Source organism: Hakea prostrata, chromosome 7 (assembly GCF_041222555.1).
Source record: "Hakea prostrata isolate BN-2017 chromosome 7, UWA_Hpros_2, whole genome shotgun sequence".
Classification (NCBI taxonomy): Eukaryota; Viridiplantae; Streptophyta; class Magnoliopsida; order Proteales; family Proteaceae; genus Hakea; species Hakea prostrata.
The window spans coordinates 32,513,949-32,540,971 of NC_142606.1; the positions used below are offsets into that span (position 1 = coordinate 32,513,949).

The following is a 27,023-nucleotide window of genomic DNA, read 5'->3' on the forward strand; positions in this document are numbered from 1 at the left end:
CTAAAGGGGTTTTGCACACAAGTCAAGTGACTTACCTAATAGGTAGAAATGCCTTCAAACCAAGATAGAGAGCACTCCAAGTCCATCAACTAATCAGATCTTCATCAGGATTCAGTTTCCATAAATAGAACCTCATCATCAACTTTCATGGATTCAAAGCCAGACACCAAGTCCTCTACTGGGATGGCCCAAAGCTGACTTCTTACTTTACTTCGGGTCATCGGACCTACAAATAACAAGGTTTCCGGGTCAAGGTTAGGGCTGGGTTTTACAGTCCCTGTCCACCCTGGGAAGACACCCAGCTCCCCTCTGACTCCCACTAGCAGACATGATGACTATTGCATTCAAAATGATGGCATAAGTCACTTAACAACACCAAAATAATTTTCTCTACCCTAATTGTTAATTGTGTTTGAACTGCTTGCTGAGTTCTTTTGAGCTCACCCTATAGTGAATATGATTTTTAGATGATTTTGTAGGTTCGGAAGAGATCCCGTGCATCAATACAGAGGACCCTTCCTCATATAGTATAGCTGCAGACACAACGGGAGAAACTAGTGACCAGTGGTATGACCCGTACACCAGTATGGATCACTTTGTTGGCTCCTATTGATAGTAGTAGACATCGTCTTGCTCGCCGTTGGGATCAAGAGTTAGATGAATATCCAAAGATGCAAGTGCATAAGCCCAAGGTGAAGAAGACGGAGATCAAAAAAGAAGAAGATGAACCGATGGAAGACTTGATTTGACCCTTAGACTTCTTTGTTTCTTTACTTTTCGTGGTTTATTCAGTTGTATTATCTTAGATTTGATCTACCTTCCGCATTGGTCCGTAAAGTTATTTTCCGCTATACTCTACAGTTATCTCTTTGATTGGTATATTTTATTCCGCACTCTGATATTCTTTTGTGATTCTTCTGAGATCCATACTTGATTGTTTATTAATTTACTTTAATACAATGATTTGTTCTTACTCGTAATTATATTATTGTGCTATGTGGGATATGATCGCCCTAAACTTGATCTTTGGGGCTGTGGATCTGGGTATTCCAAATAGGGTACTGGCTGGAAGGATGTAACAACAATAGTAATTATGTTAAAAAAGATCATTCATTACGAGTAGGAGTGTAAATAAATAATCGAAATCCCCTCTCGAATTCGCATCCACATCCATTTAGCGGTATCTGAATCCGTCTGATTACTAATAGATTACGGAGATGGTGTACCCATTTTCTACCTATTATTATCAGTCCGATAAAATTATCCAATTAAGTTACTTATTGGATTGTTCTTATTTTTATAATTTTTTATTTTAGATAAGTGACTATTCTCCTAGATTTCTACAAAAATAACTACTAAAGTTGCTAAATTCTTAAATGGAGAAAATGTTAACCGGTAATCAAAAATTGTATTCAATTCATGATGTGCCCATTTATAAGATTCTACTTAAGAAAATAACTATCTGATTATCATCCTAATCCAACTAAACCTATCTAAAAATCAATTAGATATTATCTTAGGGCCTGTTTGGTTACATGAATCCAGAGATTTCAAATCTCTGGATTCATGAATCTGAGAATTATACCCGTTTGGTTGTAAAAATCTCTAGATTCATGAAATCTAGAGATTCACCTTTTTACACTAAAAGCGTGAATCTGTAGATTTATGGGTAAGGGGTGAAATCCAGAGATTTCAAAAAAGCTATACGTTTGCACATTCACAAAACTCATGTCGATCAAATAGTTTTTTATGATGAATCCACAGATTTCATTCCACAACCAAACATCTAATTTTATAAATTATAACTCCAAAGATTTGAAATCTATAGATTTGAAATCTCTAGGTATTTGAAATCTCCAGACTCATGTAACCAAATAGGCCCTTAATCTATCTGAGTATAATAGGATGTGAATATGGTATTACTATATCGGATATCCGAATACGAGCAGTTTACACCCGTAATTACAAGTGTGAAGGAATAGCAGCTTTTTAAGATCCCCAGGTCCAGCTCAACTTGAATCGGGACTCAGAAAAGGAAAACTGTACGGAGATCCCGGTCGAACCCCGGCCTGGTTGCTCTTCCAGCTGCGACACCAAAGGGTGCCCCTTCTTTTTCGTTTATTGTAGTTCTCGGTTTATCAATAGGCAAAAGGTCCGCGTCGTCGTCGTCAGTCGACGCAGAGCGCTTTGTTTGTGTCTCGGAGCAGAGGATGGCCGCCGACGCTGAACATCCTCGCCTTATTCTGCACAATTTTCTCTCTTTCGAACTCTGCAGGGTTAGTTCCCTAGTTCTTCTTGTTATTGTTAGTAATTCATTTCCGTTGTTTTTCTTCATTAAATGTATAGTACTCAAATGAAATCTTTATTCGACTTTTCACTTTCATCTCCGTCTTCTAGCAGGAGCTGGAGTTTATACACAAGAGCTGTTGCACTGTCGGCTACAGACCAAATGTATTCTCCACCACCCTTTCTCATCTCATCGCCACTAACTCTGCCCACCTTATCCTCCCTTTCATTTCTATCAGAGGTACGTAACCAGTGTTCTCTTTTACATTCTTTTCGTTATTTCCCTGGGTTTGTTTAAGTTAATTAGCCTTCTTAATTGATGTGCGCATCATTCAATCTATTCCAGAGTCTCTGAAAGAGAAGGCCGAGGAATTCTTTGGTTGCGAATACCAGCTCTGTATTGAGTTCACTGGTTTGATCAGGTTGGGTTTTTTCCCCCTCATCTTATTGTGCTATTAGTATTTTCCTTTTCTTGCTTTTGATTCATTCCTAGCTACAGAACCCTGAATAACAGCCCTAGACTATTAGGGCCTCCAGACAGACACCAGAATCGCAATTTGGTACCTGGATAGTGCAGAGGACTTGTTATTGTTGGTTACATGCCTGGACAATGGTAGATGGGACTTTGGAGGTGGTCGATGATAGGATCCTCTGCTACTTTGAGGATAGCAGCCTCCTAAGAATAAGATGGGGAACAAGATTAAAATTCTTTCATGCCTTTCTTCACTGAATTACATAGTTTTATACCCTATCACTCTTGCAAAAACATCTTCCAGCATTCCCTGAAACAAAATATTCCCTCCCGTACAACTTGATCCCTACCTATAATGACTTCTAATGAACTCTCCCTTCCATAATCTTCTAGCCGCACATTCCTTCTATGTGATCTGGTGCTTCGACGCTTGATGTGCCTATTCTCCTCCATGTCATCAGTGGCCACATCTTCACCTTTCCCGTTGGGAAGAACCTTGTCTCAACATTTAGAGAGAGGTAAGTATCATCCAGGTATGCAATGTCCTCCTATGTACCTTCTTAAGGGGGGGAAGCTTGGCCCATTGGATCAAAGCCCAGGGAACCCATTGGGATCAATGGCGTAATTGAGAATTGCCAAAGGGGGTGAGGGGTACGCTTGTAGACTCAACTTGTAGTGGCGGGTTACGATGGAAATTGGGGGGGATCGCCAATGTACTCCTTGAGAAGGGAGATATGAAAAATAGGGTACATACGTGCGAAGGGAGGTAATAGCAGATGGTAGGCAAAGGACTAATTCACTCTAAAGTTTTAAATGGGCCAAAATACAATGGCTAAGCTTTTGGTTACATCAGAGGACCACGAAGTGTTGCTGGTATGACTAGACTTTCACGTAAACTTGAGTACCTGGGGTGAATGGTGATCCTTACGGCCTCTATTAGCCTGAATTTTCAAGTTGTTGTGGGCTAGCTAGAGGTTGTTGTAGAGGCACAGAAGTAGCGTGTTGCGGCTTCTGCACCTTGTGGCTAACAAGAGTCTAGTCCACAGTTTCATTGTTGGTGGAGTTCAAAATGGAGTGAGGAATTGCAAGGGTTGGCTTGCCATACAATGCTTCAAACAACGACATTCCTACCAATGTGTGAAAGGCAGTGTTATAGGAGAATTCTGCCCAGGAAAGAAAACGTGTCCAGCTATGTAGTTGCTCAGGTGAAAGCCCTCACATACATCTCAAGACAGCGGTTCAAAACCTCACGCTGACCATTAGTGTGCGGGTGGTAAGCCCTGCTAACTAGCAATGAAGTGCTTTGTAATTTGAAAAGAACTTGCCCGGATTTGCTGAAAAATATAGGATCTTGATCACTTGTAATGGTACAGGGAAGACCATGGAGTCGTATAATTTCCAGAGTGAACAATTCCGCTACTTTGTAACTATTATAGTGAGGTCCTAAGGGAACTAAATGCCCATATTTTGTAAGACGATTGACCACAACCAAAATAGTGCTTTTGCCATTGGAAGGGGGAAGGCAAGTTATGAAATTTATGGCTATGTCTCCCCAAACTCTGGTAGGTGTTGGAGAAGGCTAGCAAGGGATGAAGATATGGTCTTAATCTATTTGCAGATTTGGCAGTGTTGAACAAAATGAAAGGCAGAGGTGTATTGGCCTTTCCAAAAGAAATTTGTAGAGATGCGATGAAAGGTGCGAAGCACACCCTAATGGCCACCAACTAGGGAAGAGTGGAATTCCTTGAGAAAAATCTCACAAAGTGGGGAATTTCGGGAAAGGACAACCAGGTTTTTGTAAAAGAGAAGGCCATCTCGGTAACGGCAATCTGGATGGAGGGAAGGGTTGACAAGGAGATCATCACAGATGCGACCGAGATCTGGAAGGGAAACGGTTTCAGATTTGTGCTGGTCAAGGAAACCGACAGTGGTTGTAAACTGAAGTGGGCTAACAGGGTGGCGACGGATTGCCGTGATAGAGCATCAATGATGGCATTTTCTTGGTCGGGACGGTAGACGATTTGGAAATTGAAATCGAGGAGTTTGGAAAGCCACATCTGTTACTCAGGGGTTTGAATGGTTTGGTTGGTGAGGTCACAGAGACTTTTCTGGTTAGTTTGGATGATAAAGTGATGACTCAAAAGGTATTGTTGCCCAGCGAGCGACGGCCTCGGTGATGCCAAACATCTCTCGGGCGTAGGTTGAAGCCGACTACATTCGTCGGGAGAATTTATTGCTGTAAAAGGAAATGGGGTGGCCATTTTTGGAGAATATGGAGTCGATACCGAAACCGGAAGCATCGGTTTCAATGATAAAGGGGATGGAAAAGTTAGGAAGGACTTGCATAGGGCCTTTGGTTATGGTGTTACGGAGGGTATCGAAGACCTCTTTGGCTGCCAGTCACTAAAAAGCGCCGGATTTGAGAAGGTCTATGAAGAGGGCAACAAGATGGGCATACCTGGAGAAATCAGCGGTAGTAGCCTGTATGGCCTAAGAAACCGTGTAAGTCCTTTGAGTTTGTGGGCCTGGGCCATTAGAGCATTGCTTGAATTTTGGCTAGGTCCGTTTGAACATCGTGGTCCGTGACAATATGGCCCAAATATTTAATAAAGGTGGCTAGAAAATGCACTTGGATTGTTTGGCAAAAAGGGCATGGGCTCATAAGAGATTTAGAACCCGAGGGAGATGGTTCATATGTGTGTCCCATGTGGCACTGTAGACCAAAATATCGTCAAAGAATACGAGAAGGAAATGCCTGAGCAGTGGTCGGAAAGTGGCTGTTATTGTTGCCTGAAAGGTGGACGGCACGCTCGATAAGCCGAATGGCCTTGCCAAAAATTCAAAGTGGCTATCATGCATTCTAAATGCAGTTTTGTGAATGTCTGATGCCTTGACTCGTATATGGTGATAGACAATGTGGCGATTGATTTTGAGAAGTAGCAGGCGCCATGAAGCTTTTCAAGGAGTTCGTCAATTATAGGAATGGAAAAATGGTTGGGAACAATGACAGCATTGAGGGCCCTATTGTCGATGCATAAGTGCCAGGTCCCATCCTTTTTCTTAATCCGAAAATAGGGGAGGAAATGGGGTTGTTGCTAGGATGGATTATGCTAGCATGGACCATCTCGTCAATTTGGCATTCAATTTTGGCCTTCTGGAAGTGGGGATGACAGTGGGGGCGGACATTGATGGGGGAGTTTCCCGGTTGCAACGGAATGTTGTGATCTTCGGGATGGGAAGGGGGGAGGCTATTGGGAATATAAAAAACAGAGGCGTAAGACGCAAGTAGGATTTGCAAAGCAGGGTCGGTGGACTCACATGTAGCAGTGGAGGACATGTTAGGTGGAGGCAAAAATGTGTGGAACATGCATTCGTAGACACCAGGCGATGAAGGTGGTGGAAGCTGAGGGGTGTGAGGCTAGAGGCAGTGTCACCATGCAAAGTGATGCGTGAATGGGTGGGGGGCCAAATGTCATGGTCAAAAGGGCATAATCAAAGACAATAGGGCCTAGTTGATGTAGCAATTGCACGCCGGGCACCAAATCTGCGTCAACGATGGGCAAGACGAGTGCATCAACAATGATGGTGTGATTTGGAAGATGGATGGGGACGTTTGTGACAATGCCTTCACTCAATTGGGAGATTGAGGTGGTGGGCAAAACATCTTTGGAGGAAATTATGGGTGCTGCCACTGTCAACGCAGCAGGGAACCCATAATCGTGCTGGAGACATGAAGGGTGGATGGGGAGGATTGGTCAGTGACAGAGTGGATAGAGATGGCTGTAGTGGTGTCTGAACTCTGAAGGAGTAGGTGGCTTGTCAGGCAGAGGTGCAATATTAGGTGGAAATGGTGCATCGTCAATTTCATCTCCATCACAGTGTAGGAGTAAGTGCTTCAATTTGCAGTGATGGCCTGGAGCATAATTGTCATTGCAATTGTAGTAAAGGCCTTTATCCTATTGTTGTTGCATTTCCTAAGGGTAAGGCGCTTAATTGGGAAAGCTGTGGGCAGTGGTGAAGGTGAACAGGGGTGGGAAGCAGGGCAACAACAAGGGTTGTGGGTGGGCATGGTAAAGGGGAATGCAAAGCGGGCCACGAGCATCAAGCATTTTGACCTTTTGGAGGCATGCTAAACCAACGGCGTCATCCGTGGTTGTTCAGTGGAATGTTAGAACCTCTCTACGGATATCTTGGCGGAGGACCGGCAATGAAGCAGCTAATAAGGAAAGAGGTAGAAATATTGGGGGTGTGGTTGGCAAAGGTTTCGAAGTGGGTCTAATAGTCAATGGACGGTGGTGGTTTGGGTTAATTTAGAGAGGGCACCTTAGGCGTTGTCATAGGCAGAGGGTCCTAAGTGAGTGAGCAAGGCTTGGTTAAATACAGACCAGGAGGTGAACTGAGTAGTCTGATGCTTCCACTGGAACCATTGAAGCACCGGGCCATCCATGTGGAAGGAGGCCATGGTGAGGTGGTGGTCATCACGGTGACATGGTAATTGAATCATTGCTCAGCCTTAAAGAACCAGCCAGCGGGATCTTTCCACTGAAATGGGGAAGTTCCAGGTGCATTGTGTGGGGTTGAATGGTACTGAAGAGAGCAGGGGCGGATTAGGGCAGAGGAGTGGAGGAGGAAGGGGTAGCAGTGGGGGTGTGATCAGGAAGTAGAGGGTGGCGAATGGCTTGCTCAATGCGGTCCTCGGGAGCTTGAAGGTGAAATATAATGTCAGAGAGGGATTGTTGGGTTGTGGAGGAGCTGGTGGTGTTCAGCGAGGGAAGTGCCAAATGTGTCCAAGCGTTGGGTGTTGGTGGTGGAAACCTCAGTGAGACGTTTGACAGTGTCATCGAGCTGTCGGAGACAAGTGCCTTCAGCCATGGGAAGTGGAAGATGACAACGAAAGCACCAAATTGATAGGGTCTGCTACTTTGAGGGTAGCAAACTCCTAAGAACAAGAGGGGCAAGAAGATTAAAAGTCATTCATTCCTTTCTTCACTGAATAACATAGTTTTATACACTCACACTCACGCAAAAACATCTTCAAACATTCCCTGAAACAAAATATTCCCTCTCGTACAACTTAATCCTTACCTATAACGACTTCTAACAAACTCTCCCTGCACATAATCTTCTAGCCTCACATTCCTTCTGCATGATCCGGTGCTTTGATGGTTGATGTGGCTATTCTCCTCCCATCTCATCTGTGGCTACATCAGTTGACCTCTTTTCAAACATATTACATGAATCTAGGATTTTCTAGTCTGGCTTCTGTTATGTCTCCTAGCAGTAAACATACAACACAAGGAATGATACATACTACTCTAGCTAACACATTCCATTAATTATTCCCACCACTGCACTAACAACTCTGGAGATGATGATTCCATAGCTCACATCACTTTAATATATCTTAATTTTTGTTTGGATGATGTTGTGTGAATTGTTGAGGGACAAAAAATAAGATAAAAAGATGGAAAGAGATAGAGATAAAATAGGGGACATTCTGGCTTTACAGATGAAACTGCAGTTTCTTGTCTTATTGCGAAGTGGGTTAAGGTGGTGTCCTATGTATATTTTTGAATGGGGAAGTAGAATCTATGGAAAAAAAGAAAAAAAAAAAAAGAATGGTGAAGTAGGAAGCAGTCTATTGAATCACCTAATTTATCTGATAGAGATGAGGTAGGCTTCCTTATGTAAGCTGAGCTCTCCTGCTCCGTTTGTAAAGGATTCCCAACTCTCTCGCTTTCCCTTTCCCTCTCTCCATATTAGTTCGATTTTGGTTTTCTTTGAACATATCAAACAGTGTTAAGAGTCAAGGATGAGAGAAAAGGGCCAAGAAATTGGAAAGGTGTTGTAAATTCATGTAGGGTGGCAGGAAGTCAAAGGAGCTTACTGAAATAATGGAAAAGCTCTAAGCTGTTAGATGAACTTGAATCTTGACTCTCAGCAAATGTTGCTACAATAACAAAATCCTTAAGCAGGGTTAGAAGTGTTATTAAGGGCAAACGAACTGCTACCAATTAAAGTACACCCAATGATTCAACCAGACATATTAAAAGATGATGATGAGGTCCAAGCAATGCAGTGCACCCTTAAAGCAAATATAATTTGTGTTGTTGCAAAATCCTGCTCGACAGCTTGATCAAGTGTACCTGCAAAAACGTGCTCGACCAGGTTGGTTGAGAAACATCTTTGACGATCAAGTCAGTTGAAGTAAGCAAGTTGCAACTAGCAAACAGTTAGCTGGAGTGATTCTCTTAGAGAAAGGCCTACCTCCTCCTGGGCGAAAGTGTGGATATTTATAGTTGAAGTTACCTTGGTAATGCAGTGGTTGAATTAGACCTAAACTCCATGATCAAATCTTATCCATTAGAGGGAAGAAGTGTTTTACTTGTATGATGATAGTTGAGTCCAACCTGAACTCTAAAAGTAATATATCCTTTCCAATTAGGTTAGGATACTTACTCCTAACTTCAAGGAAATTGATTTCGCGAGCGCCGTTGGTTGCTTCTTGGTTCATTTGTGGTCGGACCATATCATGGTCGGACCATCCTGGGCCTGGTCGGTCTTGTCAAAATGGTCGATCGGGTTTGCCCATATCATAAGTCCCCCAATCCTTAGGTCGGAGCACCCTGTTGTTTGGGGTTAGGGACTGAAAACTTTCTTGCAAGCTAGATTATACCGAACAAGACCTTGATATAACATTTGCTTTGCCGGTTTTCGAAATGACACCATCTGAAGTATTTATTGTGAGTGACCGTTACGCATGCGAAAAAGCTGCGCACGTTCTCCAAAACTTGCTCATAAGACGCCACGTGGCCACGATTTGGAACATGACTTGATGGTAGTTTTTTGAGAAGTCTCTTAATCTCTGTTCACGTCATAGATCATATCCCTTAAATGAGAATCTGATGGAATTTCAAAAGTTTGCACCTGAGAGACTGTTTGATTTTAGATAAGATTTTTCCAAGAGAGGGGCTTCTGTTGTGAGATTAGATTGCATATGGATCCTTTGTTGGAATCTCTAAGGAATTCATAAGGTCGTTCAATATGATCCTTTGGATTTGACTTTAATTTGGTCCCTTCAATTGGAGTCAGCTTTTGGGGTTTAAAAACCCCTTTTTACCTCTTATTTCTCACTTCATCTTCTTCTTCGCGCAAGGCATCTGAACTTCCATTTCTCAGAGCTCTGAATCCTTATTGTTCTCTTCCTTTTACTGATTCTTTTGTACCCCTTCCACTAGTTTGTGCTTGCAGGCTTCATTTCGTGCTTGCTACTGTCATTTGGAGAGCTAGAGCTTGGGCGTTTGTTCCTCTGCGAAGGCGAAACAATGAGTGTTCATCTTCCTTCCTTATCTTTCTTTTGTTTAGAAACTTGGCTTTCCTTTGCCTGTAAATGTAATTCTTCTCTTTCTTTTTTGTTTATATTTGTGTATGCATGGTGTATTTTCCTTTCTAGTCTACTTGTGTCATTTTAGGAACAGTTAGGCTCCAATAGATTTTTATCGTTTGTCCTTTAGCCTTCCTATGGTTGAAAGGAAGACTATGGTAAGAAAACCTCGTCGTTTACCAGTTCAAATGGAGATCACCGACTCTTTATCCACCAAGTTTGATAGGTTAGGCACCCCAAACCTGCCTCCATTAACCAGTCAAAACCACCTACTCCATTTGTCTTTGTTTGGGAATCCTCTGGAAATGAGGTTGAAGATTTTGAGTATGAATCCCAACCACAAGTAGTAGTCCCTTGTAGTGCTCGAGTTAAGTCTGTAGTTAGTGCTCGGGCTAAGTTCAAAGAAGAAAGGAAGAGATGGGTGGACAATCTCTCGCCTGAAGAGTATAAGGCTGAGCAAGCGAAAGATCCTTCTTCCCACTATATTGAGTTCGACCCAAATATGTCAAGACCAAAATTTCGAACTTCGGAGATGACCGAAGAGAAACTAGAGTATTTAAGAAATAAGTACGACATTCCTCAAGATTATGGTCTTAGGGACCCGGACAAGTCTAAACAAGTTGATAAATGCTGTCCAGGGGAATTTGTCCTTTATAAAGATAACTTGAAGAGTGGGTTTAGAATCCCCGTGCACCCTAGTTTAGTTGAGATTTTGTTTCATTTTGAAATGTCCTCAAAATGCTAGCTTCGAACAGCTGGCGAAACTTGACATGTTTCTGGGGGTTTTGTTATCAAGAGGTGGTTAAAGTTCTTCCCTCTTTGGCTTTGTTCCTTCATTTCTTTATGGCCAAGAAGATGGAACAAAGTGGGTGGTTCTATTTATCCAAGAGGCTGCCCAGCCAATCAGGGTGGGACGGGAACTTCGTCGGCAATGGAATGCTCCCTTCAAATACTAAGGGTTGGTGTCCAAAGTTTTTTTAATGTTCAGCCACCCAGTACACCCCACCCCCATTCCCGACCATCTGGAGTAATGGACCTGTCAAAGGGTTGAATGACCCTCCTCTTCTTTCTCCTCTGACGAGCAGGGCTAAAGACAAAATCCTCCAGATTCCGACCGAGGACAAGAACCTTCGAGTAGTGAACGACTATTGTCCAAAATACCCAGATATTCTAAGTTTATGGGGTTTCTTACTTGGTAAGTGTTCGTATAATCTTAATGAGAAAACAATCTGAATCTTGCTGCATGAATGCACTGGTTGACCAGGAATGCCCTCAATGATCCCTTCCTCTCCCATAGAGGCTTTCACCCGCACTAAATTTGCAACTATCTTTGATCTGAGTTTAACCTCTTTCATTTTTCTTCTTACAGTGTTGATAAGTCCTGCTGCTTGTGCCAAAGCCGGGGCTGCCAAGATAAAGTAGGTCGAGGAGAAACACACGACCAAACCTGAGAAGGCTTGGGGATCTATAGATCGATCCGGTGCACCTTCTGGTCCCCCCCGAGCTTTAAAGAGAATGAGCCCGAATCAGCCAGAAGTCGAACCTGCGTCCGGCCAAGAGAAGCGTCTCCGGACTGAGTAGACTTCCTTTGTGAAGCAAAGAGAGGAAGCTGTTTCTGATGCTTGTCCTTCTGCTAAAGAGCATCTAGGTTCTTCTGCTCGAGTTGGGGCTAGTGGTTCGGTTCCCCCGAGCTCCTCTCAAGCTTGCATGCCATTGCTGCTTCCCAACTGGTCGTTGACAACAGAGTCCAGTGTGCTGTGCAATAACTAGGGGGAACTCCAGTGGCCAAGGAGTGGCTTTCGAACATCCTTCTCTCGACTGACCAGAAATTCATCGAGAGCTTAACTCCCTTAAGAAGATATGATGTTGCCACCAAGTATGTGTTTCTTGAACGTTTCAATACTTCTTGCTTCTTTTTTGTTTTGAGCTTACTTTTATGACTTTGTTTCTTTAGAATGCTTTGCAACCTTACCCAAGCCTTGGGTTATTGTTTGGAAACTGCTCGGCAAGATCATCTATCGATGCACAATTTCCAGGAGAAGAAGAAAGAGGTCGAGGTGTCGACCCTTAAGTCTCGACCTGAAGGTTTGGCAAAGAAGGAAGCTTCTCTTCTTGTAAAGGTGGCTGAGTTGGAAGGTTTAGAGAAAGCATCAACCGAACTTGTTAGATCGTTAGAGGAAAAATTGAAGGAGAAAGATAAATTGTTGGTAGATACTTCTAGCCAACTTGAGGCCATAATAAGGGATTGAGCAGCTGCTTGTGTTGAAGTAGATGATCTCCAATCTCGACTTGCTTTAGCCTCTCCAGCTTCTTTCGAGGATCTCTCCAACGAACTTCAACATAAAGTTATAAGGCATTGGGTTCGAACCAAAAAATGTTGTGACTTCATGGCCAAAGTTGCTGGGCCTGGATTTAATTATCGTTGAAGATATGGGTATAAGGATGTTTTAACTCATCACCCTACTCTTGATGTGTTTGGGTTCAAATATTTCGTCGACCTAGGCCTTTTTGATGAGTTGAAACTTTCCCGTCAATTATGGGTGAATGGCAAAGATCCTTTCCCTGCGGGTGCTCCAGTAGAGCTGAATGATTTCTTATATTCAAAATGAGAGCTGGCCCCTAGGAAGCAGAAGTGGGTGAAGGAGACGATCAGTCAAGCTCGGAAGGTGGTGAGGAGAGCTCGAGCAAGGAGGAGGAAATTGTTGCTGAGGATGCTCTTGCTTAACTTTTTAACTTACTCTGCTCGGTTTTATTTTTATTGTATGGTCATCTTTGACCTCTTGGAACAATTTTATTTGGACTAGATTTTTTTTTGCTTTTATAATCCTTAACACTTGGTTTTATTGATGCTACTTTTTTTGTGGTCAACCCATGTCTGTTGTTGTTTCTTTTCAAGATGTTATTACTTGCTCGAGATTAGCCATCTTTGTCTTTCAAGTTGTCATGTACTTGTGGTCGAGATATTTTGAGTTTTTCCCTTGAGCATGGCAGGAGATTTCTTTATAACTTGCCAAGCTGAGAGATATCTAAATTACTTCCCATCGAGCATGGCAGCTCAATTTGTTTTCAAGCTGCAAGGCTGAGAGATATCTAGATCACTCCCCCCAAGCATGGCATGTCGATTTGTTTTCGAGCTGCCAGGCTTTGTGTGGTCGGGAGACGTTGTGATTGACAAAAACTTTGTTGCTTCCCTCGAGCTTAGAAACTTTGGAAAATGATATATTAGTATAATTTGCTTACAAAGGAACATTCCTGGTTGGAAAAGCAAAAGGTAATGTTGCTAATGGATGTAACAAAATTAAGATAAAATCTATCCTTAAAATTACAAGATAGACTATTGATAGTACTTTTTGAGGTTGTTCGAATTCCATGATTGAGGAATGACTTGCTCGGTCTCTAGGTCACGTAAGCGATATGCTCCAAGAGCGACTTGTTGAACTACTATGTACAAACCTTCCCAATTTGGAGCTAACTTTCTTTGGTTGGCCAAATTTGATGCTGCTGTTCGGCGAAGAACTAAGTCTCCGGGAACGTACTGCCTCATCTTTACTTTGTTGTTGTAGTAAGTAGCAATTCTCCTTTGATACTCTTCTAAACGATATTGTGCTTTATCTCTTACTTTATCGATGAGGTCTAGATTGACTTTTATGCCTTCAATATTTGCTTCTTCGTCGAATTCTTCTTCTCTAAGGGAGCCGACTTGGACCTCAACTGGTACACATGCTTCGACCCCATAGGCAAGCTTGAATGGTCACTCCCTAGTGATTGTCCTTGGGGTTGTTGGGTATGACCAAAGGACATTTGGTCATTCATCAACCCACTTCCCTTTTAGTTGGTCAAGCCTTTTTTTTAATCTATCGAGTATAGTCCTATTGGTTACTTCGACTTGTTCGTTGCTTTGAGGGTATGCTACCGAGGATAACCGATGCTCGATCCCTTGATTTTGCAGAATCTTTTGAACTCTGGGTTCTCGAACTGCTTTCCGTGGTTGGGCACGATGGTGTTCGGAACTCCATATTTGTATATGATGCTATAAATGATGAACTTTTTTTTTGGTTGGTTATGATTGAAACAAGAGGTTCTGCTTCTACCGATTTTGTAAAGTAATCAATGGCAACCACTAGATATTCTCTGCCTAATGAAGCTTTTGGTAACTTTCCTATTCGATCTATCCCCCATCCTGTAAAAGGAATAGGTGATGGTACTGATGTTAGTGGTGCAGCAGGGGTGTGAGGTATATTGGCATGAGCCCAACATTTGTCGCATCTCTGAACATAACTTCTTGCGTCTTCCTGTATAGTGGGCCAAAAATACCCTTGCCTTAATACTTTATCTGCAAGCGCTTGAGCACCAATGTGTGCTCCACAAATCCCCTCATGTATCTCCCTCGGAACTTTGGTGGCTTCTGGGATCCCAAGCGTCGAAGCAGTGGTTGAGTTATAGATTTCTTATATAGTCGGCCATCTCTGATTGTGTACCGAGCAGCTCTTTGTTGAATTAATCGAGCTTCTTTTTGATCTTCTGGAAGCTGATCATGTTCCATGTAGCGAATGATTGGATCCATAGTATTTACATATGGTTGACCCTATAGATGCTCAGACTTACTAGTTCCTCTAAGTAAATTGCTGGCTTTGTGCCGTCCAGATCTTCTCTTGCTAAGCGAGAAAGTGCATCTACCTGGTTATTGTCTATTCTGGGCACTTGTTTAACTAGTAAGTCTGTGAAATGTTGTCTATACTGGTCGACCAAGCTTAGATACTTGCTCATCCTCTTTTCTTTTGCTTCATACACCCCATTCACTTGATTCACAATCAATTGCGAATCACTTGACTTCCAAGTTTTGGATCCCTAGGGCTGTTAGTCTGAGACCGGCTAGTAATGCCTCATACTCTGCTTCATAGTTAGAAGCTTTGAATTTGAAGTGGAGTGTATACTTTATTTCAAAATCTCTGGGGCTTTGTAGAAGTGACCTTGCTCCGCTCCCTTGGGCATTGCTAGATCCATCGACAGATAAAGTCCATCTTTTGACTTACTCGGGAAGTAGTTCATGCTCGTCTTGTTCATTCACGGAATATTGTGCTTCAACAATAAAATCCGCCAGGGCTTGACCTTTAACGATCGGCCGTGGACGAAACTTTATTTGGTGCTTGTTGAGTTCAACCACCTAAGTAACAAGTTGTCTTTCTAAGTCAGGTTAGTGCAATATCTTTTTTAAAGGGAAGTTAGTCGTGACAGCGATAGGGTGTGACTGAAATTATGGTCGGAGTTTTCGTGTAGCAATCACCAAAGCCAAAGCCAACGCTTGTTTGTCCACTTTGGGATACCTAGTTTCAATATCAATCAACACATGACTTATGTAATAAACTGAATTTTGAACATTACCTTCCTCTTGAACGAGCACGACACTGACAACATTTGACGATGTGGCTAAATACAGAAGTAATTCCCTCTTAGGGGTTGGACGAGCGAGCAAAGGTAGACGTGACAGTTTCTCTTTCAGTTCATCAAAAGCTTTTTGGCATTCTTTGTTCCAAATTCCAGTCTGCAGGTTGGACACATTCTTTAAAGCTTTGAAGAATGGTAGACACCTTTCTTTTGCTCAAGCAATGAACCTATTCAGTACAGCTACTTGACGAGTAAGACACTTTACTTCTCTGATATTCCTTGGTGGTTTTATCTCTAAAATTGCTTTGATATTTTCTGAATTAGATTCAATTCCCATTTGAGACACCATAAAGCCTAAGAATTTTTCGGATGATACTCTGAAGGCATACTTCTTAGGGTTGAGCTTCATTTTGTATGTTCGGAGTACGTTGAACACTTCTGCTAGGTCAGTTATGTGGTCGACCTTTGAGTCGCTTTTAACTAAATATCATTTACATAGACCTCCATGTTCCTGCCTATCTGATTGGCGAATATCATGTTTATTGTTCTTTGGTATGTTGCTCCCGCATTCTTCAAACCGAATGGAACCACCTTATAATAGTAACTGTCTCCTTCAGTCATAAAGGTTGTATGCTTTTCATCATCCGGGTGCATCAGGATATGATTATACCCAGAGTAGGCATCCTTGAAACTAAACATTTCATGTCCAACAGTTGTATCTATGAGGAGATCAATTTTCGAAAGCGGGTAACAGTCTTTGGGGCATGCTTTGTTTAGGTCGGCATAGTTCGTGCACATTCGCCACTTGCTGTTGGCTTTCTTGACCATTACTACATTAGCCAACTAGGTCAGATGGTCAATTTGTCTTATGAAACATGACTGCTTTAATTTTTGAACCTCCATTCGAATTGCCTCATGTTTCTCAATAGAGAAGTTCCTTCTTTTTTGGACAATCGGAATTGCTTAAGGATTAATGCATAGTTTGTGTTTCGGTTACTCGTCTGTCTATGCCGGGCATATCATTTGCCGACCAGGCAAAGACATCTAGGTTTTCTTTTAGAAACTGAGCTAATCTAGCTTTGAAGTCTTCTTATTGCTTAACTCCATTATTGTTCGCTGAGTTGGTTGCTCGGGATTGAGTTCAAGCTTCTCAACTTGTTCAGCTCTTTGCAATGCTTCTTTGTCTTAATCTTCCCTAATTCCTATATAAATGGTCGAATTGGTTCTCTCTTCCTCATACAATTAATATAACTTTGTCGACTTGACTTCTGGTTGGCACTGCATTCTCCAATACTGTTCTTGGTTGGGAACTTCATCTTCATGTGAAATGTTGACATCATTGCCTCCAGTGCACAGAGATTTGGTCAACCTAGAATGACATTATATGCCGACAAGTCCCGATTAACCATAAAGTTTGATTGGATGACATTGTCCCGTGGATGTTCACCGATTTGAAGATCTAACTTGATGGTTCCTTCTTTTCAGGTGGAAGATCTTGGGAATCCGTACAATTGAGCTCCGCATGGGATGAGCATGTCTTCACTTGATTTCAATTTCCTAAAAGCTTCCAGAGATAATATGTCCGCTGAAGAACCAATATCTACTAAGACTTTGTGGACTTCAGTTCCGACTAAGATGACTTGTATCACAAAAGCATCATCGTGGGGAGTCTTTACACCTTGCATATCTTTAGAAGAAAAGGTAATTGGTTCTGATGCTATCTTCATGTCTAATCTTTCGAGTTCAACATTCTCTATGTATTGAGCCTTCCTCTTAGCCTGCCGAGTTGACTCTTCTGTCGGGCCATTGAGCACTGTATAAATCGGAGATTGTTTTCTAATGTCATTTCCATTCCTGGGTCGACCTCTGCTAGGGCTTTGATGCCGTTCTCTGCTGGTCGACCTGGCTCTCTTCTTGTCTCCATTAGATGGTTGCAGAGCTCTTTACTTTGCTTGGACATACTTTTTCAATTGCCCTTGTGAGATTAATTTCTCAATCTCTGCTTTCAGCTGCCTGCAGTCGTTTGTCCAATGACCATGAACTTAAAAGAACTCACAGTACTTGCTTCTATCATGAACCTCTGGTCGGGATTGAAGCTTGCTTGGCCATCTAAGTAGCCATTGGCCTTTGACTTGCATCAGGATTTTTGACCTTCTAGTATTCAACGGAGTGTACGTTCCCTTAGGCTGCTTCATGATATCTGGCCGACCATCCTTGCTCGGATTTGTGGCTGTATTTTGGCTTTGTTGGAATTTTTCTTTATTTATTTTTGTTTCTATGGTCGGCTCTTTCTTTTGGAACTCAATGGTTTTTGATATCTCAGCCTGCTTATGGCATCGTTCAAGCAAGTCTGCATATGTTTCAGGCATATCTAACAAGTGACGTTCTAGGAGTCCTTTATGATTGAGCCCTTGATAAAGTGCATGGAAAGCTATTTTCTCATCTAAATTCTCTATCTGAATAGTCAGATTGTTAAATCTTTGAAGATAGCTCCTGATTGACTCCGTATGTCCTTGTTTGATAGAGAGCAAAGTGTTTTCTCTTTTCTTTGTACTTACTCCATTTTGGAAGCATGACAAGAAAACTCGACCAAGATGGTCGAAATTCTCAATTGTACCATTCTGGAGTCCTAAAAACCATTCAGATGCGGCTCCAATCAATGAAGTGGGAAAGATTCTGCACATGGCTGCTTCACTATGTCTGTATGAGGACATGATAGACTTATAGTGCCTCATGTGATGTATTGGGCATCACGTGCTGTTGAACATGGTGAAGGTTGGACACTTGAAATTCTTTGGCAACTCTGCTTCCGAAATTGCTTAGACAAAAGGATCTTCTTTTAGAACGGAATATAAAGCATCTTTGCCTAAATCTTTTAGCTTTTTCAACTTCTCATCAAGTTCCTCGAATTGCTTGTTTACATAATCAACATGCTTGGTCGGGACTCCATTGTTGTCTCCTTCTTGCGGATTGTTGGTTGGATGACAACTACTTCCTCGATCTTCATAATTGTCACCTGGAGGCGGGTCGCTAGACGCTGCCTCTCGTGATGGTCGGGATTTCTCACCAACCTTTTCCTTTCTTTTCTCACGATTTCTCTGAGATGGTCTTGATGAGTGGTTGGGTTGATGTGCTCGCACCTCCTTGGCCTTGATGGTTGACCATCTCCATTGTCATCAAGGTTAATATGATTAACCTGTTGGCCGGTCCTTGGCACTGCTACTTGTTGACGGATGCTTGCCCTAATTAGTTTGTTTAGGTCTAAGATTTGCTTCTGTGATTCATTAAATTGACCAATTGTTACGAACTGATCGGACAGATCTGCCCGGGCATCATGATGGGAACTTTTTCAATTCCTTGGGGTGCATCCTCATTGTTAATCTCTCGTTCGCCTTCACTTGAATCATCTCCAACTATCCTTTTTGATCTAGTATGCATGATGGCTTTTTGATCAATTCCCATGGACAGTGCCAATTGTCGTTGCAAAATTCGGCTTGATAGCTCGATCAATTGTACTTGCAAAAATGTGCTCAACCAGTTTGGTTGAGAAGTGTCTCCGATGATCAATTCAGTTGAAGAAAGCAAGTTGTTAACTAGCGAATAGTTAGCTGGAGTGATTCTCTCAGAAAAAGTCCTACCTCCTCCTTGGCGAAAGTGTGGACATTTATAGTTGAAGTTACCTTGGTAATGCAGTGGTTGAATTTGACTTGAACTCCATGATCAAATCTTATCCATTAGAGGGAAGAAGTGTTTTACTCGTATGATGATAGTTGAGTCCAACCCGAACTCTAGGAGTAATCTATGCTTTCCAGTTAGGTTAGGATACTTACTCCTAACTTCAAGGAAATTGATTTCGTGAGAGCCGTTGGTTGCTTCTTGGTTCATTTGTGGTCTGACCATATCATGGTCGGACTGTCCTGGGCCTGGTCGGTCTTGTCAAAACCGGTTGATCGGGTTTGCCCATATCAGGATTGTATCGTAGAATGTCTATGAAGAAGTTACTCATAGAAGGTGATATGATATCATGCCTTTCAGTCAGGTGGGCAAGTTGTGAGATGGCCTATCAGAGCGGTAAAGTGACCGTGCATTTGAGGGCTCCCATAAGTCCCATGGCGATCAGGTGGTTGCATTGCATTCTAGTGTTTTTTTTTATGCGACGTATGTGACCTTTTTATGCGGCACAAATAGGATATTGAAACGCAAATAATTTCTTTACTTTTAAATGGAGATCCTATAGGTTTCTTTGGAGTTGAAAAGGGGCTGAGACTAGGTGACCAATGAAAACCAGGTCTAGGGCTAGCGGTATTTTAGTAACTTCCCTAACCTTAGGGTTTGCCCAGGAAATTCCAGCGATGAGGAAGGCAGAATCAGGTGGTTTTAGGGTCTTCTGAGGTTCCAAAACCCTTCTGTGATAGATGTTCCAGAAATGAAATTGAGCTAACAGTCAAACTTAGGGTATAGGGTAGGTTCGGTTACGGTTAGGGAAGAGGAGGGATCATGCTACCCTGCAGTTCAGAACTGTTGTATTACTGTTCTGCAGTTTCAGAGTTTGTTTTCGGTGAATGAAGGGCTGAGGTACTAAGAAACTTGGGTTTTCTTGAAATTTAAAAATTCTGCAGAACTTCCTAAGGATGAAGATGAAGTGCAGGATTTTTCTGAGTCAAGAAAACTAAGCAGATTTGGGAAAATAACTTTAGGACTACAACCTAGTACCAGGTGCAACCAAAGGGAAGAGAAAAGAGGTTTACTGGGGCAGGGGTTTTGGATCTGCAGGTGAAGGGGTTCCTAGGGTGCTGTAGGTAAAAGAGAGGGGTTGGGGAGTCATGGGGCTAAGGGGAAAACCGAGAAGGGGCCTGGGGCTACTGTGAGGTGTAGGGGAAGAAGGCAAGGGGGCTTCTGGGTGTGGGGGAGGGGCTGTGAGGTCCAATGATGGAAGGGGAGGGGGTTCTAGGGCTGCGCAAGCAAGGAGAGGGGTTGGGAGGGGCTCTGGGCAAGGGTGATGTTGCTGTCCTTACTTGGTTGATGTGTTTGAATGCTTGAAGGCTTTGATGGATACTTGTACTCTGCTGGATTGAAGAAGATGAAGAAGAAGCTTGAACAATTTCACTCAACCAGGGTCTACCCAACAAGGAGATCCTGATCCTCAACTCAATCAAATTTATTAATCATCAAAACTGAAAATTACATTGCATGAATAGACTATTTATAATCTGAAAACAGAAGACTCTGGCTGGGGTTGGGAATGCCTAATAGATAAGGATCCCAACTCGAGACCAAAGCACTCAAGATGGAATCAAATTACTACAAGACCTCAACCCTTAGATTGAAATCTTACTAAAACAGACTTTAAGTTAATCTTAAAAGCACATGCAAAATCAAGATAACTTAGGACTCAAACAACAACTTTAACTCAAAATAGGGCTCTTTAAAATTTAAATATAACTAAACTCCTAGAAGATAAGAACCCTCTTGGATAAGATATCTTATCCACAACTAACTTACTTATAATGGACTTGGACTCTTCATAACTCAAAATTTATTGATCCAAATAAAAAAAATAAAAAAATAAATCCATTACCCTTGGATCAAGGGGATTCAATCTAGACCCCTCTTGAGCCCTAAAAAGGCTAGAAAATGCCCTTGAGGCAATTTGGCCAGCTTTGGATTGGCTTCTTTGGTTTGAGCTTTAGGCCCAATTATTCGGGGAGGGGGTCAACCTTGTTCACATCAGAGATCCTATTTGTTGTAACCCAAGATTTTGGGTTAGATCTTCAGGATCTTCTAGATAGAACCAACACAAAATTAGGGTTTTTGGATTCTGTGGCTAAGGGTTTTAGGGGTCTAAGAACCTGCCGGGTATGGTAAACAGATTTGAAATTTACTGAAATTCAAAATTCAGAAATGGATATTCAAATCCTAGGAGTACTGGGATTCGGCTAGGGTTAGGGTTTGGGAAATGGGCTTCTGTCCTGTGGTTTAGAACTAGAGATGTCACTATTCTGCAGTCCAGGAACTGTTTTAGAGAAGGTTAGGCTGAGGTATGAAGGTTTAGGATTTTTTATGAAATTTCTGAAACTCCTCTTGAAGAAGATGAAGTGCAGGAATTTCTCAAACTCTAGAAATAGGGTTGATTAGGGGAAACAAAGGTTAGGACAGTAACCTAGAGGATTTTGCGACTCTAACAATGGTAGAATGAAAGGTTTTGGAGCTGGGAATCAATGAATCCTAAAGTGGCTGATATTGGGTGCCACATGGAAGAACGAAGGGGAACGTCACAATGGTCAGGAGGAGGGCTTGACTTGCAGAGATCTTAAGGGGAAGGGGCCAGAACTTACTCGGAAATTGAATAGCCTGCTTGAACAATTGCTTGAGTTCTTGGTGAAGAGGATGAGGAACTAGAAAATGCATAAAACAATAGCAAAGCCAGCCGCCAGTCACCCCTAGGTCTTCCATGACTCTCGCAATCAATTCTTTAATCAATTTTCATTCATAAACGCAAACTGAAAAAATTACACAAAAGAATAGGCTATTTATAGCCGCCACAAACCATCTTAGGACTTAAACTAAAAATAGAACTATTTTAAGATAAGGTTCCTAAAATTAGGGAATCCTATTCTAACAACTCAACGCTAACTTAAATGGAATGTAACTCTTAAACTAGTGATTCAAACAAATAAATAAAGATAGATCCCTAACCCTTGGATTGAGGGGATTCTATACATCAACAACAACAATAAGCCTTGTCCCAATTAAATAGGGTGGGCTACATGGATTCTTGTCTTCCAATCAGTTCTGTTTAAGGCCATGCTAGATGCAAGGCCTAAACTATGCAAATCCTTTCTCACCACTTTTCTTAAGGTTATCTTAGGTGTACCCCTAGTAGTTCCTTCAATCATGACTATATCACTTCTCCGTACAAGGGCATTTATAGGTCTCTGTTGAACATGGTCGTGCCACCTAAAACGACTTTCCTGAAGCTTATCACTTATGGGAGAAACTCCCAAATCACTTCTAATATGATAATTCCTTATCTTATCCTTCCTAATTTTGCCATTCATCCATCTTAGCATCCTCATTTCTGCTACACTGAGTTAATCTACATGATTCTTTTTAATAGCCCAACACTCTGCACCTTACATCATAGTTGGTTGAATGACGGTCTTATAGAATTTTCCTTTAAGATTTAATTAATAATGGAATACGTCGATCACACAAGACCCCGGACACACCTCTCCATTCATCCACCCTATTTTAATTCTTTGGGAAACATCATCCTCTATATCACCTCTTTTATTTATAATTTAACCTAGGTACCTAAGGTTGCGTTTGTTTGCTGGAATAAAAGTGGGGTGGGAAAATTCTTGAAAAAGGTGTAGATTTCTTACTTTTCCCTTAAATCCCAAAATTGTAGATTGTTTGGTTGCTTGGGGTGGGAAAGTGAGAGACAAGCTTCCTTGAATCAAGGAAACTTGTCTGGTGATGTGGCAGCCCAACTTTCCCACCCCAAGTCATTTTAAAACCCCACAAATTTGGTGGAAAAGTTTGGAAAAGTAAAAAGTGGGACCCACCACTATCACTTTTTCACAAAACCCTTTCATTTCCTTTCCTTCTCCCTCACCCCACTACACATGGGGCCCACATGTTTTTTTTCCCACCCCACCTTTGCAAACAAACGCAGCCTAAAAGAATCACTCTGAGGAATTATCGTCAAGTTTCACCACCTCATCGTCTGCCCGATCATGACTAAAGTTACAAACTAGATATTCTGTCTTTGTTCTACTTAATTTATAGCTTCTTGATTCCAAAGTTGCTCTCCATGATTCTAACTTAGTATTAATCCCCATTTGAGTCTCATCTGTTAACACAATATCATAAACAAAAAGCATACAGCATGGGACCTCGTGTTGAATGTCTTTTGGTTAATTCATCTATTATAAGTGCAAATAAATATGGGCTTAAAGTTGATCCTTGATGTAGCCCAACTGTAATTGGGAATTCATTACTTTGTCCCCCCACTGTTATTATACTTGTCATTGAACCATCATATATATCCTTAACTATGTCTACATATTTACTTGCAACACTTATTTTCTCTAGTACTCGCCAAATTAACGCTCTAGGAACTTTATCATAAGTTTTTTTTAGGTCTATAAATACCATATGAGGTCTTCCTTACACTCTCTTTACCTTTCCATAAGTTTCCTTATTAGGTAAATAGCCTTCGTTGTAGATCTTCCTTGCGTAAACACAAATTGGTTCTCCGTAATTGTGGTTAAGTGTCTCAAACATTCAATTACTCTCTCCCATGATTTCATGGTATGGCTCATCAGTTTAATGCCCCTATAGTTATTACAGCTTTGAATATCTCATTTATTTTAATAAATTGGAACCATCATGCTTCTCCATTCATCTGGGATTTTCCCTGTGCTCATAATCTTGTTAAACAACTTAGTCAACCAAACTAGCTCGCGGGTTCCTGAGCTCTTCCATAATTCTATTGGAATTTCATTAAGACCTTATGTCTTTCCTAATTTCATCCTCCTTAGTGCTTCTTTTACTTCGAACATCGAAATTCTCCGCATATATGTTTGAAAATTGGTGCCTTGGTGAATGGTGTAATTGTCTGAATCACAGGTGCTTGAAGCATGCTCGTTTAGTAGGTTATAGAAATAGATTTCCCATATTTTCTTAATGTCCTTATCACATACTAGTACTTCACCATCTCCATTTTTAATACATCTAACATGGTCGTACTCTTCCTATCCTTTATTTTAGCTATCTTATAAATGGATTTTCCCCCTTCCTTTGTACTCAACTTATTGTACAACTCTTCATACTTCTTTTCCCTTGTTTTTTCGCAATTGTCTTAGCTTCATTTCTAGCCAACCTATACCTTTGAAGATCCTCAACATCCTTAGTTCTTTGCCATGTCTTAAAACTAACTTTCTTATTCTTAATGGCAGCTTGAACCTTACTATCCCACCACCAAGTCTCTCTATAAGAATGGAATTTTCCTTTTGATTCACCTATGACATCTTTAGCCACCTTCTTGATACACAGCCATTTCGTTCCACATTGCATTAGGGTCCCCCTCAAAATCCCACTTTCCTTGTTTGACTACTTCATTAGCGGATTTCAAACACTCTCCTTTCAAGTTCTACCATCTTATCCTAGGATAGTTAACCTTGCATTTTTTATGAGTTTTTGGGGTTAGGCACATATCCAAGACAAGTCTATGTTGTGCAGTTAAGTTTTCCCCTGGCATCACCTTGTAATCCTTGCACAACAATCTATCAGTCCTTCTAGTTAGGAAGAAATCTATTTGGCTTCTATGATGTCCACTTTTGAAGGTAATTAAATGCTCATCTTCCTTTTTGAAGCAAGTATTCACAATAGATAGATCCATAGAACAAAATTTGGTCGAAACCTGCGAAATTTTGCATTTTGGGAAGGTCGAAATGAAAAACCAGGGGACAGAAAAAAAGTCCCAAGTTTCGATCAAAACTGTCGAAATTTCGACATTGGGTTGAAATTAGAATAGAACTGGTTGGACCATGGGTTGAAACTGAACTGAACCAGCTGAACCAGCTGGTTTAGTTTAAAAAAAGTCATCTTCTTCGATCAAAACTTTGCGAAAGAAGAGTTTCGTGTGCGAAACCAAAAGGTTTCGACCTCATTTTCCCACTGATTTTAACATTTTTTTCATGGTTTTGGATCATTTCAAGCACTTGTAAGCACTCTGTTGTTGGTTTCGGCCCTTTTTGGTGGATTATTGCACTATTCTCAAGCTTTGTTGCAAGGTAACTTAAGTTTCCCCTATTGATTTTTTTTCTTTCTTTCATGGTCAACTGGTGTTGGAATGTTTTGAAATATTTTTCCATGGTCTAGGTAGATTTACAAGTAGTTGTTGTTGGATTGATCTTTGTAGTGTTCTACTATTTTTTTATTTGCTTCATGAGAAGCATATTGGATTGAGTTGAAATTATTATGTGTTGTCTCTAATAGGTAGATTTACATATGTAATTGATTGAATTTGATTTTTGAAGGGTTTTACTATGTTTTCTGATTTTTCTTGTATTTAATAATTAGTATAAAAAATATATTGATTATAAAAAAATATTTTTAATTAGGGAAAAAATTTCAAATGTTTATGAATACCTTAGTTTACAAGTAATGTGTGTTTAATGTCTTTAGGCTAAAAATTGAAGTGTTGGGTTTATATTTTGATGATGATTATTATGTATGTTTGTATCAAACACAAACTTTTGAGTCAGAGACTCAGAAACATGATGTCAGACATAGCTTGACAGCATGGTAGGCCTCTGACAGATGATAGGAAGGAGTCAGAGTGTAAATATTGTTTGAAAAAGATTGGATTAGGTGGGGCCACTTGACTGAAGATCCATTTGGCGGGACGGGACCGCAATGTGGTTGGATGCCCGAATGTCCCTTATGAAGTTAAAGTGGCAATGGAAAAATATGTGATAGGAGGCAAGAGAAGAGGGCATAGAAGAAGGCAAAGAGGGATGAGTTCCAAACATCATGCTTATAGGAGGTGGGAGAGCAAAATATGGATCTAGATGATGCATCATCCCCAAAGGCAGAGATGGAGAGAGTACTGAGGATGAGTAGGGAGTCTCATAGACTTGATGAGATTAGGAGGACACAGAGGGCCATGGGTGTAGGGTCATCTAGAGATTCGGATTTTGAGAGGGCAAGCGGAGGCAGCTCCAGAATGAGTAGGAGCCAGAGTGTTAGAGAGTTAGCTCCCTTACCACGGGCCACATGACCTCTACCTAGTGACACATTTGCTGCACTTAGACCAAGTGCCACATCTGCTACTTCTAGACCCATTGCCATAGATCTCGATGTGCAGAAACTTCACTGATCCTGACTTGTTCGCGAGGCCACAAACAAAACAAAAGAAATTAAAGCATATGTGGGGTAATGTGAAGGAGAAGTTGGGGATGGCCTTTTCTTAGTGGGCATTATATCACAGTGTTTCGGCAAATGTTACACATGGGCTTATTATAAGGCGATGGTGGATGAGATCAGTGGTGTTGGATTTGGGGTGGTTGGGCCAACCCCGTATGAGATATATAATGTATACCTCCCACGGCATAAGGAAGACTTGAAGACCTACATTGATGGTCTTAAGCCGATGTGGAGGCACTATGGGGTGACAGTAACGTGTGATGGTTGGATTGGTCCCACTAGACAGTCTATAATTAATTTTATGCTGAATTGTGATGGGAGGACGGTGTTCCTCAAGTCTGTTGATGCATCTGGTTACAAGAAGGATGCAAAATACATCTATGGGTAGTTGAAGAATCCGGTGAAAGAGGTTGGAGTCGAGCATGTGGTGTAGATTGTGATTGATAATGGCTCCAGCTTCAAGAAGGCTGGGATGAAGTTGATGGAGAATCCCACCTATAGGCTCTTCTGGACTCCTTGTGCGACACATTTGTATTGATTTGATCCTGAAAGACATGGGAC

The 27,023-nt window shown here is 41.5% G+C and overlaps 1 protein-coding gene across 1 annotated transcript in view; it reads left to right on the forward strand.

Moving 5' to 3' along the window:
• Positions 1-2,086: 2,086 nt before the first annotated feature.
• LOC149010903 (2-oxoglutarate (2OG) and Fe(II)-dependent oxygenase superfamily protein) overlaps positions 2,087-27,023 on the forward strand; it is a 101,768-nt gene continuing 76,831 nt past the window's right edge. Inside the window, exons 1-3 of the mRNA XM_089160402.1 lie at positions 2,087-2,276; positions 2,401-2,527; positions 2,633-2,708. Coding sequence (XP_089016528.1) covers positions 2,211-2,276; positions 2,401-2,527; positions 2,633-2,708 — 269 coding nt within the window. The 5' untranslated portion in view covers positions 2,087-2,210. The remainder of the gene's footprint in view (positions 2,277-2,400; positions 2,528-2,632; positions 2,709-27,023) is intronic.